General features: G+C 35.4%; 1 protein-coding gene across 1 annotated transcript; it reads left to right on the forward strand.

Moving 5' to 3' along the window:
* The first annotated feature begins 853 nt into the window (after window positions 1-853).
* LOC128231729 (ras-related protein Rab-35-like) lies at window positions 854-14,403 on the forward strand. The gene is made up of 6 exons (XM_052944864.1): window positions 854-990; window positions 4,030-4,080; window positions 4,441-4,564; window positions 6,745-6,869; window positions 10,814-10,938; window positions 11,098-14,403. Exons 1-6 carry the CDS (start codon window positions 939-941, stop codon window positions 11,230-11,232), a joined length of 612 nt encoding a protein of 203 aa, XP_052800824.1. The 5' UTR covers window positions 854-938; the 3' UTR covers window positions 11,233-14,403.
* Window positions 14,404-14,822: the final 419 nt, after the last annotated feature.

The raw sequence follows: 14,822 nt of genomic DNA on the forward strand, positions 1-14,822 counted from the left end.
AGCACGTCTCCGTTACAGGTGTCTTTCACGTACATGCTAAGTATTGTAACAATTAAAATAACATAAGGCGAAAGAAACGCCTCGGACAAAGAAACATTGAACGATTCCCGCATCCCTGCTCGTCTCTCGCCACCCCAATGCCTTTATTCGAAAAAATATCGGCCTCGGGGACAGATTGTCGAAATGGCCCAAATTTCTAGTAAACCTTACATGTAAATTATATATATTAATAATTCAAAGCATCCGCCCAACCATTCATTCTTTTATTCGGATGATATCATAAAGATGCTTTTTTCGTCGTTCCAACTTTTCACCCCTCATTTATAATTACTTTTAGGGTCGATCAAGGCACTCGTTTTCTCCTGATACCAGTCCAGTAAACCTTCGAGTAAATGCTAGTGCGCCCGGTCCGGGCTTGCAACCACGGCCGCCGGACCAGTACGGAGCTTTGAGCAGATCAGAAGCACGGAAACTACAGTGCTCTACTCATTAATCGTTTATGCTGATTCTAATATTGATATCAGCAAATTAAAAACGTGCGTCTTGTTCGAGGCTCTTTGCCACTACCACCGTAACATTTGCACGAATATTTGCTTGCATTGTAATAACATTTATTGTTGAAATGTTATAAGGTTCAATTTCAAACCTTAAAAAATTACCATTGTGCTCAATTTTCAACGGGGTCAAACTTTAATTTGACATTGGCCTTGACGTCCATGCCGAGAAAAACACAGGAAGAGAGCTGTTCATAATCGAGTCCACTGTTCGGAAATTTGGTAGAAATTAATTCAGTTGTGTTTAACCTCGATTTTATAACGATTGAAAATAAAAAAAATATATATCGCATGCGCATAGGCTATACCGCCTTACTTCCGGAATTTGTGATAGTTTATTTTCGACAATAATTAATCTAACTTTTATGAGAAATCACCGTGAAAATGGCAAGAGAATATGACCATCTGTTTAAGTTGTTAATAATAGGCGATAGTGGTAAAAACATTTTTATTTCCATTCTAAAGATAGTTTTATCCTTTGACAGTTTGACACTCCCATTTACTGGTTGGGACCCACAGTGGCTAGATTTTGGAAATTAAATGTTATTATTGACATTAATTGTGTTGTGACCATGCTCAAAGTCGTTGTTCATAATTCCATCCACAAAATTATCATTATTTATGCAATAGAAAAATTTATACCTGATGTGTAGTTCTTATAAACAGCCACTTCAGGGTCTGACGATTTTTTAATTTCCCGACTGGATACCATGTTAAGGGAACATATTGAATGCCAAATCATTTTGAGAACCCTGGATGAGTGACTGTTTATAAAAATAAATACTTATAGACTGGTCGGTAGAGTAGTCCAAATTATTGTACGTTGACGGATTTTTTTTTAGATTTTTGATATGGCAAATCCTTCACGTACAAATTGTTAAGTATCAAAAGTGGGTAGTTGTTCCGATCAGGATTCCGGGTTAAAGCATATAGCGTCTATAAAATATCATAAAAACAAGAAATATTACCAGATAATGTTATTTTATATTAGTTCCGTACACAAAAAATAAACATCTAACTTATAATTATGAGTTTGACGGCTTTTCTTCATTTCATTCTGTCAAAACATAACGATATATACATGAAGGGCACCTGCAAGGCTTCAGGGCACAGTTTTAAATCGCTCGGAACATTTCGGCCATGGCCGAGTTGTTACGCTTGTATAACGAGGTCTATCTCGAAGCTTTGTCGGAGGAGGCCGAGTTATTACGAGTGTATCGAGTTGTTCCCCTTCGCATAATTGTTGTCTGTGTCAGTCAACTTTCGTTTTATTGGAAAGGTAAACAACTTGTTTCAATGCATTAAATGCTTGTTTAGTGCAAAATAACATTTCACTTACATGGTAAAATATGAATATAACTCTTTATGATCAATTTCAACCATAAAATACTTCACTTAAAACAATTTCAATATTTTTAAAACACCCCCGTTTTTTGCACATTCCCGTTTAGACGTTAGGGATTGGAAGAATCCCGTATAACACGTCTATTATTTTAGACTAGTCGGTAGAGCTATTTTGCTTCAGCTGATTTTACATAAATATCTTAATGAAATTCACAATAACATAACTAAATGTTAATCTTCAAACACTAGAATAATCAACAACTATAGAACATTTGCAGAAAAATGCAGGAAGTGCAGTCAATCGTTTGCCTGACGAATCAGCCCTTCCTAACTATACATGACACATAAAATACTGGAAATATTTTCATGCTCTTTTTATTAGTCGACATTTACGGCTGGAAAATGACATGAAGCTGTTTACACGTGTAAACATGGAAGTCTAAATACTTTATTTGCCGTTACAATGCATTGCTACAATTCATTTTGTTTTGTTTCAAATGCTCAAAAACAACTACTTCTTTGAATTATAACTTTGTAGAAGATTTTTTCACTAAATTCAAGTCAGGTCAATATTTGTTTATTGTCGGATATCATATAACATAAACACAAGCTATGTATAGCTTTTTACAGACAGTTAACTCGTGTATCAGTATCAGTGAATTTGGTATTCAACCAGCAACAGGGTACAAAATAACTTACCATCAAATTGATTAAAACAAATATATTAAAATCAAGGAATTATATAGAAAATAGAACTCTAAACCTTTGTTTCACTTTTTGTCAGATATTATAAAAATGACTTTCTGTTTGGTACAAAATTGATCTTACAAGTATGAAGTGACCAAAATCTGGAGGGTGCAAAATGACTCCAGTTAAAAATGAATGTAACCGACTGTTGGCATGTATTTTATTTTTCGTGAAATGTCCTTGTTTTTTGTAAAGCCAAAAAAATAAAATTGTTTATGTTAGGGTTACATTCTATTCAAAAACAGGTAGGGTAGGTCCATGCTTCTCTCTTGTCTCCCCACCTTCCATCTTGTACATGTATAGATACAGAATTACCGTTATACGGTATATCATATGATATTTTTGTAGAAATTGAGAAAGATTAAATGATTAACAATCAACTGCTTAACCTTTTTTTCACAACACAGGTGAAGATACAATCATATTTTAAACATCAGTGCCATTTAGGGCCATTTATTGCATTTTTCTTAAGAAATTCAAATACCATGGCATCCAACGCGTCTTGATCAGGTCATGCTTGCTTTAATGAATTTTTCCCCCAATGCAGTGTTCCCATCATTGCAATTGGTTGAAAAGGACTTTAAGTTAGCTGTACAATATAGAAATCCTACATGCTGAAAGTCAATCCCACTTTATTGATAATTACATCTTGAGTAATTGCAAAGTGAATTTTAGTGATTGTCACTGTGTTGACCTTGTTATATTGTATGTCACAATTTTCAATAATTAAATACTAAATGAAGTTGGACGACGATAGTTAATAAAAATAAACCGATGAATAGAGACTTAAAGTTTTAAATCAACCAGTGTTGTAGTTTCAAGTTTGTTGTATGAAGTTCTGAAGTTGAGGTACCGGGTACATTATAAACTTTCATTTTCACAACCATGTTGGGTGACAAATCCACCAGGAATACCACACTATGTACATCATAGGTTACTGGTATGGCACAATAGTTTGAAATACCAATATGCTGGCACCCATGGATGAAAATGATACAAAATAAACAAAGAAAAAAACAGTTTTTTCAAGCTTCTATTTGATCTTTGACCGATACACACGTTTGATATTTTATTTCATCTGAAAATCAGATACCGGTATCCCGATTGATACAAGAACCAGTACTCAGCCCTAATAGATACCTACAATTACAAGAGAAACAAAACTTGATATAAGAAAAACAAAACTTGATATAAGAATAAAAAAACTAGGTATAAGAGTAACAAAACTTGGTAAAAGAGTACCACAACTTGGTACATGTAAAAGAGCAACAAAACTTGGTAAAAGAGTACATGTACCACAACTTGGTAAAAGAGTAACATATATAAAACCATCAGAACTGACATCATATGAAATGATCAAAGTTAAAACAATTCTCAATTTCAGGTGTTGGTAAAAGTAGCCTACTCCTGCGATTTTCCGACAACACTTTCTCAGGTACTGTGAGCACCTGATACTCTTTGGATTTTTACTAATGTACCGGTAATGGTACTCTTTGAAGATTAAAATCTTGTTTATTTTATTTTGAACTTGTCTTTTCATTCCTTGTATTTTGATTAAATTAAAAAAAAAATGTTTGTATTGGTCTGTTAGGATAATTGTATTGTGTGAATGTGTGGTTTTAGAATGCATTAGATTTAGGTTTGTGATTGTAAAATGTTGCTACATGTATGTGTAGATTGACTGTAAGTGCACATTTTAGATAAAAAGGTTTAAGAAATGCTGCAAATAGACTAAATAAGAAGAGTTTCAGATCGATTTTACAAGCATGTTTTTACAAAGGTGCATCTTTTGTAGGTACATACATCACAACAATTGGGGTTGACTTTAAGATCCGAACGATTGATGTGAATGGTGAAAAGGTGAAACTCCAGATCTGGGACACTGCTGGCCAGGAACGCTTCCGGACAATCACCTCCACGTAAGCCAGTTGTCGATGTTACCACACGCCCAAATCAACCCTTGGCTTGTTACTGTTTTGGCTTGGCTTTGCTTGGTTTTGTTCATATATTTGGGGATATACATGAATGTCCATTGCTGAGTGCTGATCATAGATTACTATACTACATGTTTAATTTTATATGTAATCAAAACTTTGGTATCAGTGAAATCACTTTTGACTAACTAGAAATATTGTAGCTTGTTACATATATATTATAAAATAACTTAAAGGCCCGCCAATATTATTTTTTTGATCAACAGTTCTTTTGTTTAATAAATGGACCAAGTGGGCAAATTAAAAATATAACCTACAAAACAAATAATTAGAATAAAAATCATAAAAATAACTATATTGCAATATTGAATCTTGCAGTTATGGCCCTAGAATGTCAATTGAATGCCAAAATTTGACCGTTCACTTTGTCCACTCTCTAACTCAAGCAATTTTTATTCAATCTTCACCAAACTTGGTTTTATTGTAACTGTGTGTAATACCTGGACTGAATTCAATCTACTGTCTACATATAAATAATTGCATAATGTATTGAACTGGATGGCACATAAGAGGCATTTACTGTGACAACTCTTGTGTTTTGATAAAACAAGCCTATCAGTATCACATAATATTTTCCAGAGTTTTAACCCATGAAATTGTCAAAACTTCCTGTTCAGTAGACAACGTCATACAGTCAGAATCATGACTTAATTTTATCCGTTGACCAAGCAATGTTTGGCATAACAACTTCCAGATTCTTTCAATAAAAGTTGTTCCATGCAGAACTCTGGTTGCCATCAACGGGAAGAAGAAACTTGGAAAATCTTTTTCTCAGTCACTGCTGGTCTGATTTCAACATAATTTGACTGATATGCTCCTTATTTAGGTGACCCTGTATCAAATTCCTTCAACACATGTTGATATGTAAAAAAAACGTGCAGGGTTCCCGCTGGCATCGACAAAAGTGGAGAACTTTTTAAATTTGGCGAATTTATGGAGACAACAATTTTTTTTTTAAATTATCTTAAAATGATGTAAGCAGTGCCCATGCTGCCTGCATGATAATCGATTCGGTCACTGTCATAAATCAAGCGTATTTGCTGGTGCGACATCAAATCCGGTAATTAGGGGCAAGCAGTCATGGCCCAGTCAACACCTCGCTAATTATTGCAGCATTTTATTGCTTTCACAGATTAACAATGGCAGCCTTTAACTATTATGTCGCTTATTAGCAAACTATTTTAAGATTTAGCTCAACAGCTTTGTTGTTGTGTTATTAATGTGTTAGAACCCAGGGGGAACCCTGTCATGGCCACCAGAGGTGTTTGGGGGGGGCTACTTTTCACTATATGTCTATATGGAAAACTTCATTTAAAAATAAATTTACAAAAATGTTCCTTAGGTGACCCTCTCAATTTTGTTCTCCGGATGTTGATTCGTAAAGAAAAATGTCTGCCTGGGGGTGGGGCTACTTTTCATTATATGTCTATATGGAAAACTTTTAAAATCTTTTCCTTGGAATCTGCTTGGCCGATTTTAATTCCACAGAAATGTTCCTTTGGTAACCCTCTATCAAATTCCTTCACCCCATGTTAATTTATAAAAAAACATGGCTGCCAGGGGAGGGGCTACTTTTCACAGTATGCAAAACTTTGAAAATCTTCTCTTCTGAAACCATTGACCTGATGTCAAAATAATTTCACAGAAATGTTCCTTAGGTGACCATATATCAAATTCCTTCACCACATTGTGATACATAAAAAATGGCTGCCAGAGGCGGGGCTAGTTTTCACTATATGTTTATATGGAGAACTTGTCCTTTTCTTTTAAATTATTTCTTTGTTTTACAGTCAATGAAAATATCAATTTCAAACTTCATGAACTTATTCACAGTTACAATGTGCTCTTTTGAGATAAGTTATTTAAATCCAATTTTAATATTGTAAGGGTTATGACCCTTTGTAATTTTATAAGCAAATACATATTTAGTTTTTATAAGTGCAAGCATTTGGGTGGGCGGCGTCCACTATGTTGTCCGATCAATAACTTAAGAACCCCTTATCCAAGCAGTTGAGCAATATAGGGCGGACTTGGCCCTCTTGTTTCTCAAAATGTTGTCCAACATGTTAGGTATGTTGTATCATTGCATTGTCTCCTTGCTGCAGATACTACCGGGGCACACACGGGGTGGTTGTGGTGTATGATGTCAGCAGTGGCGAGTCATTTGCTAATGTGAAGAGATGGCTTCACGAAATAGACACAAACTGTGATGTTGTTAACAGAATTTTAGGTATACAGCGTTTTTTGTTTAAAATTTAGGTTTGCTGAAACATGGTATGCATTGCTCAAAGCGTTATTTTTAGCTCGACTATTCGAAGAATAAGGAGAGCTATACTACTCACCCTAGAATCGGCGTCACACCTTGGTTAAGGTTTTGCATGTAAGCACCTTTAGGTCATTATCTCAGCAAATACATCATGTATTGCATTGAAACTTTAGATATGTGTTTTCAGCTATCCAACCTACTTAATTAATCAAGTTAGATAATTCTACTTTGCATTTTAAAGCCTCCTGAAAACCCCCCGACGTCAACTCGCGTGTACTGGCAAATAGGACTTGAGTTAAATTTGTTCCCATTAGTTTATGTATGTTGTTCATCGTTGATGGTGTTCGTATGAATGCGTTTGGGAGCTCGCCATCAGCTAATTTGCATATCAAGCGATCGAGGACGATCCCATGACGAATCTTTGCGATAGTTTACGAACTATAGTGAATAATTACGTAGCTAACTGAATCCGAAATTTCATGACCATTTAAAGCGAATTGTAACGATTGGTTGACTTTCACAAAGGAACGGCAGACGCTTGCATACGAATCATTACAAAGGGTAAATACGACATTCGAATCCACGCGAATCATAACGCATCTAAATTTCTTGAGTAGTTTTTAGTATCTCAACAGTTTTGTGTATTTCTTGAATTTTGTATATAAAAAGAGGAGCCGAAATATTAAGGATTAGTTATTCCTTTGTCAAAATGGAAGATACACAACGCCTGATGCTGGCAGTATGTGGCTGCTATGGCCTACCAAGAAGTTTTCCAACAATAACTTAACATCAACCAGTTCATCAGAGGCCGATTTAGGGGGAGATGAGGAGCCAGAGCATGATTCAAGTGTAGATGCCAGGATCTATAATGCATAAGAATTCATGGAAAGGGTGCAGGAAGGTTCCATTGGATTTCCAGACCCACAGCCCTTTTCCAATGACACCGTCGACATGCCCTTTTTCTTGGTGGTGGTTTGGGGGGGGGGGTGACGCCTTAAGCCTCAGTGAGCACATGCAGAAACCCTATGGACAGAGAGCCCTAACCGGAGAGGAAATCATTCTAAACTACCGGTTATCCAGGGCTAGGAAGGCTCAAAAAACGCCTTTGGCATTTTGGCAAACCGATTCCAGGTAATTATCTCTTTTTTTTGCCAAACATACAGTAGAACTGCTTACACAACAAAAACATTTATGTTTTGGTCCATAAATAATTAGTTTGATAAGCATCAATTCGAACCAACCGAAGTCATCCAACCTAACAAAGTTCGATTGGAATTTTATTTATAGAAAATCTTTCACGTTAATTTTTTACGCATGGCAATATTTGTCTTCGGTCATTTCAGATACTCCTCTCAAAGATGAACCACAGTCCATCCATAGTGGGGCTGATTGTCAAGCCATGCTGCATTCTCCACAACTTGATGAGGATGAGGTATCCCACTATGCAGAATGAATAGGACTGAAGAGGCGACCTGGTTCCTGGGGGAATGGAGGAGAGATCGCAACTTGGAGGATACCAAGACTGTCAATATCAGGGGCTACAACACAGCAAGCAGAAAAGATTGTGAGAAATACTATGAAGCATTGGATCAACTATGAAGCATTGGATCAACTCTTCAGCGGGAAGTTTGCTGTGGCAAGACAGGAGGGTGCCAAACTAGAGGTTAAAATTAAGAGGAAATAAAATTGAAAATAATAATGTATTTTTGGTTTCGAAAATATTATTGTGAACTCAGTCTATTTAAAAATAAAAATGAATCAAATTATAAATTTCAAAAAATTGATAAAGAAAGGAAAATAAATATTTAACTTCAAAATGGTATGGCAGTCAATTGTAAATATCATCAAAACTTTGCAATATTAATTAATTTGAGCCATATCAAGGGGAAATGGGTCTTATGGTGTTGCAAAAGTGTAGACCCAGATCAGGTCTTCGACAATTCTGAATAAAGTGATTGAAGACACTACAATATTGGGACAAGAGTACAAGAGAAGTAATTATACTGAGACAAGAAATTCTATATGCAAAATTTCTTTGATGTAAAAGGACTTCAGATGTAATCAACATGCATACAATGATACAAAAGCAGCAAATACAGTGATCATATAATCACTGACAAAGTCTCTGGTGCTTCACCGACTACGCGGTGTGATGGCCCGTGGACTGGATGAAGCATCTGGAGCAGACAACAGAACTGGAGCAGATAGGGGACGGGTGGTACCACGAAGACTACTATCTATGCTGTTTCCTTCTTGACCGAGAACATCGGGGTTCCTGGTCATAACGGACAGGTTGACATGAGGACAGCAGAACCTGAGTTAGAGGGGAGGCCATTCTGGCCACAGGGGTCATAGGGATATACTTGTGCACTTACTAAACTTCAAAAAAGTTGAAAATCAAACAGCAATACCATGTGGTGTCGAGTCGGACAAAGTTAGAAGGCAAATTGACCCCACCTGGTTTTCGCCAGTCGGGTACAGCGTCAAGTAACGGCCGGATGCAGAAATCCACTTTCGGAAAGCTTCGGATGGCTTTGGAAGATTGCGCAGTGTTGCGCTTTGGTTTGCATGATTGTGTTTGTAATCCCTAACGGAAAGAACAAAATTTGTTCGCGCGATCCAAGGCATTTTAGCAAACAACAGTAACCGTCACACTTCGTTAATCATTCACAACAAATAGTTCCCCTACATTTACCTTTCGTTATATTTCAAATTGTGTAACAAATTTTCAAACAGTTTTGGTCAAAAAGAATTGACAAAATTATCCAGTTCGTCAGGCTGCGTTTGATGGATTGGCCTATGTGAGGAGGCGTTAATGCATATTATGGGCCTTTATTATTTGACTTAATAAATTATGGTTAAGGTTTTGCATGTAAGCACAAATAGGTTAATATCTCAGCAACTACTTGATGTATAGCATTGAGAATTTATACAATGTTACTTAACCATCCAACCTACTTAATTAACCAAGTCTGATAACTCTAGTTTGCATTTAATGCAAATAATTGCCCTTCTTTATTCGAAATTCTGGTTAAGGTTTTGCATGTTAGAACACATAGGTTAATATCTCAGCAACTTCTTGATGTATTGCATTGAGACTTTATACATGTACAATGGTAGTTAACCATCCAACCTACTTAATTAAGCAAGTTAGATAACTCTAGTTTGCATTTAATGCAAAATAATTGCCTTTTATTATTTGACTTAGAAATTTTGGTTAAGGTTTTGCATGTAACCACATTTAAGCCAATATCTCAGCAAATACATCATGTATTGCATTGAAACTTTAGATATGTATTCCTAACTATCTAACCTACTAAATTAATGAAGTTAGATAACACTTTTTAGAATATAATGCAAATTATGGGCCTTTATTATTTGACTTAGAAATTCTGGTTAAGGCTTTGCATGTAAGGACACATAGATTATGATCTTAGCAACTACTTGATGTATTGCATTGAGACTTTATACAAGGGCTCTCAGCCATTCAACCTTCTTAATTAATCAAGTTAGATAACTCTATCTTGCATATCATATAAATTTTGCCCCTTTATTATTCAACTTAGAAATTCTGGTCAAGGTTTTGCATGTAATCACATATATAGGTTAATATTTCACCAGCTACTTGATTTATTGAATTGAGACTAAATACAGTGATCCATGCATGTTTCGCCAAAACTATCAGATCCTTACACTGAAAAGCGGGGGAATAGTCGAGCGCTCTGTCTCTGCGACAGCTCTTGTTTTATTTTGTAATACTTCGAGAAGCATCTGTGATATGAATGATTTGAAATGGTAAATTGAATATAAACCTTTTGCAGTTATGCTTTTGTTAAAAAATATGTTTGCTGTCAACTGGAATATTGTGCTGGTCATGTGGGTTGAGGGAAAACATTGCCATATTTCAGTGGGTAATAAGGACGATGACCCGGACAGGAAGGTGGTACTGACCCAGGACGCTCAGAGGTTTGCCGAGCAGATGGGCATACAGCTGTTTGAAACGAGTGCCAAGGAAAACAAAAATGTGGAGGAGGTATGTTGTCATCTATCTCACACCCTGGTATGACACGCGGATGGTCGCGTGGCATTAATAATGTTACATACGCTCTGTAAAGCATTAACAGTAATTATACAAGCTATTATGCAATACTTCTCTGGAGCGAAATGCAAATAGAATACACTTGTGTTTCAGATGTTTGTTGCCATAACGAAGCTGGTCTTACAAACGAAGAAAGAACAACAGAAGCGTGTGGCCGACCAGCCACAGGACAGAATACGACTGGACAGTAAAGGCAGCAAGTCTAAAAAGGGAAAGAGCTGCTGCTGACACTGTTTTATGTGTGACCATGGTTACTTCCCTTTGTTACTCTTCTGTCAATCAAGTGAACATACGAATAGGCTGTCTAGTGACAAGATTCCCCATCTAGATTGCTGTCGGCCTATATTGGTAAATCAGCTCCAGTTTGAATTATGGTCTTTGTAGATACTGTATGTATTACAGGGTCAGTAAACACAGAAATAGTGAGTTTTAAAGTCCAGTAAAGTATATTTTTTTGATAACTTAAACATGCATCATATATTATTGTTATTAGTAATAAGCACGTGAATCCCTTTTTAATCAAATTGTCCCTTTTTAGTTGTGAATGAAATTGATGCTGTTTGACAAATGCAAGAAAACTGGGGTGGTGGGGGGGAGGGTTAAAGAAGAAAAAGGATCCAGTATTACCTGGGTCTTTATATGAACAAGATTTTGTACTGTTACTATAATGTGCTTAAAACGTATCTTTTCTTCTCTCCTATTCATTAATGAGTATAACATTTCTAATTATGAAAGTACATATTATATAATGAAGACACAAACATTTATGATTATTTTGGTCATTGTATATTTACTACTGTGTTGCTTTAGCGAAGAATGGCCAATAGCTCTCTGTTCCAAATGTTCGGCATTTTAGTCACAATCCTTACATACAATGGCCTCCTTAGCACTTTATCTATATTTACATTAGAAACTTGACATTGTGATGGCAGGTTTAGTACTTCTAACCAAGATGTATTATACACACTACATCTCGTTTTGTATTATTCACTCTACATCTTGTTGTTAATTATGATATAAGAAAGGCTGCATTATTTATGATGGATCCTATGTTTCAAGTTGTTATAGTTGATAAGCTGGGCACCAACCAGGTACATGCATTGTTAACTCACATTCCTTTGTTATGGGCTTTATTTTTAATTGCTTTCTCAATGTCATTATGGGGTCTATTTACATTCACACAAGAAGATAATTATACTGTATAAATGTGAACATCAGAAGCCGACATAATATATTGAGGTTGAGTTTAAACTTAATGTTGATCATTGAGTTTGCTTGCGGTTAAAAATCAGTGATTTGAAAGATACGTATATGTCATTATGTTCATGTGTATCACTGTATGTGAATTGATACTTGATTTATTGTTATAACAATGTATTCTTGATGCACATGTGTAACTTCCACTTCACATAATCAGATGTGTTGACCTATTACATGTTTGTTATTGTTGTTAATAACACATGAACATCTACATTATGGATTTTAACTATTCTGATAATGGGGCACTGCCTAGTACTGATTGTTATATTTTATGTGTGAAGATTTATGTATTATTATGAGCTTATGATTGCACATTCCTAGCATGCTGTGTGATTACTGATGCAATGTCCTAACTTATCTGTGTAGGCCAAAATGTTATACGTTCTTCATTTGTACATGGATGTTATATTGTTTAGTTCTATTGTAGGATTTGTTGAAAATGTGCACTTGATGATTTAACATCATAGTTCCACCAGGCAACTGACAACTGCAACTGAAAAGTGTTGTCAACATGTGAACATGGTCATTTAGATGTTCTCATGACTTGAGAATGAACATTTAGACGCACACATATAGCTGTTACACACATATAGCTGTTACACACATTTAGCTGTTACACACATATAGATGTTACGTGGTTTTTGGTATTTAGGATTAGTTTAGTAGTGTCAATTTACTGCTGACATTTTATTTTCACTCTGCAGGATCAGGGAAATCTCTTGCATTGAAATCTTTCAAGCTAGTTTGCATTTTTTGTGGTCAGTTTATTCATTTTAGATTAACATTTCCAAACAAGCAATTGTCTGCTGTTTAACAGTTAGTTCCCATGACGAAACATGAGCTATTGGCCTATATACCCTCCACATACTGCTGACAACACTAGGGTCCCGTACACCTTGTTACTCACCACCTATCTCCTGTACAATGCTCACATATATGTCTCGTACTCTTCGTTGTTCATTGTCTTCGCTGTTCATTGTCTTCATTGTTTTAGTTTTGCTCTCGATTTTCAGTCCATTGAAATTTTAAGGGAAAAAGGTAAAATTCTGTTATTTCAGCCTTAGAAATTCAGATATTTAAGAACTGGCCAATAAATCTATATACGGTAATGTTATGTAGAAAGATTTTTTATGGTTTTACTAGGTTTTTAATGTGGCTTATACAAATTTCGATCATTGTTATTTCGATTGTCATGTGTTTCTGTGGTCATATGATTAACCAGCAGCTATGTAGGGAACATGCTTTCAGTTAGCCAAATAATGGATTTCAAACGTTTGAATCTGTTGTTGTCATCAAACCAAATAATGGCTCTCTTTTTCTGCATTTTCATCTTGTTTCTCTAGTTTTCTTCTATCGTGAAAACAATCTCCTTCAATTTTATCAATTAATTAATTAGAAACAAGATAATTCACGGCGTTCTTCTGCTACATACTTTATGAGCTAAGATACATCTTTTTCTATAATACTTGACATGTTCTATTTAGTGCTATGTTATTCACTATGTTTTATTGAGTGAACTTCATGACCCATGGTTACAGAAGTTTTAAAGTCGGACACATAAACTAATTAAAATGTTAAAAAAACATTCTAATTCGATTGAATCCAATCTGTCTGATAGTGACCTGGTTGAATGGCAATACATACAACAGGCCTCCACAGTGAAGGAAAAACTACATTAATAGGATTTGCTGTTGAGATCTTTGGTCGTCAACATGCGTCTTGGTGACTTTATACATTATTTTGATTAAAAGTATAATACATGTCATGATGTACATGTATCATTGTGTAAACACCTTGAAATAAATGATCAGCACTAATGAAGTATGTATAGTTTGGTTGCTTCACAATATTCCATTGTTTAAACAGCAAGATAGGAAGCTGAGGTGGTCATGCTTGTCGATTTTAATGTAAAACAGTGTTATTGATTATAATGTAGCAGTATTTATAGCGCTAGATATGGATGAAATGAGTTTCTAGCTTTCTATTTTGTATGCTTATTCAGTATGTATTATTTATCATTGATCATAAATGGTGCAAATTTGTATGATTCTTACTTGACATGTATGTTAATGTATAATATGGAAATCAGTGTAGAAATTCCAATTATGTTTCATAGAAATAAACAAATGAACAAATCAACACTTTAATTCAGTTTTAACTCACTTGCTTCGACAGCTTATCGTAGCCTTTGAGAGTGTGTGCTGTTGTTTGCAGCAAAGCATCGTGTTAGAACTGGCCCTAGTTTCTCATTCTTTTACGCTCCAAAGGCGGGCGCATTAAAACACTACAGACATCTGTTAGTGTGTCTCGCTTAATTACTCTTGTCTGTACTGTAACTCTCTCTTATATAAACCTATTTTAAGATAACTTGCCACATGTGTTTGACATACCAAGATGAAATGTGGTGTGCCTACCTCAAAAGTCAAGATCACACTTAGGCCTAAAAAAAAAAATTGTTTGGTTAGGGTTACATCCTTTTCAAAAATAGGTAGAGTAGGTAGGCTTTTTGTTAGGTTTATATAAGACTGTCATTTTCATCATAGCGGAATGGTGCTTAA

Source organism: Mya arenaria, chromosome 4 (genome assembly GCF_026914265.1).
Source record: "Mya arenaria isolate MELC-2E11 chromosome 4, ASM2691426v1".
Taxonomy (NCBI): Eukaryota; Metazoa; Mollusca; class Bivalvia; order Myida; family Myidae; genus Mya; species Mya arenaria.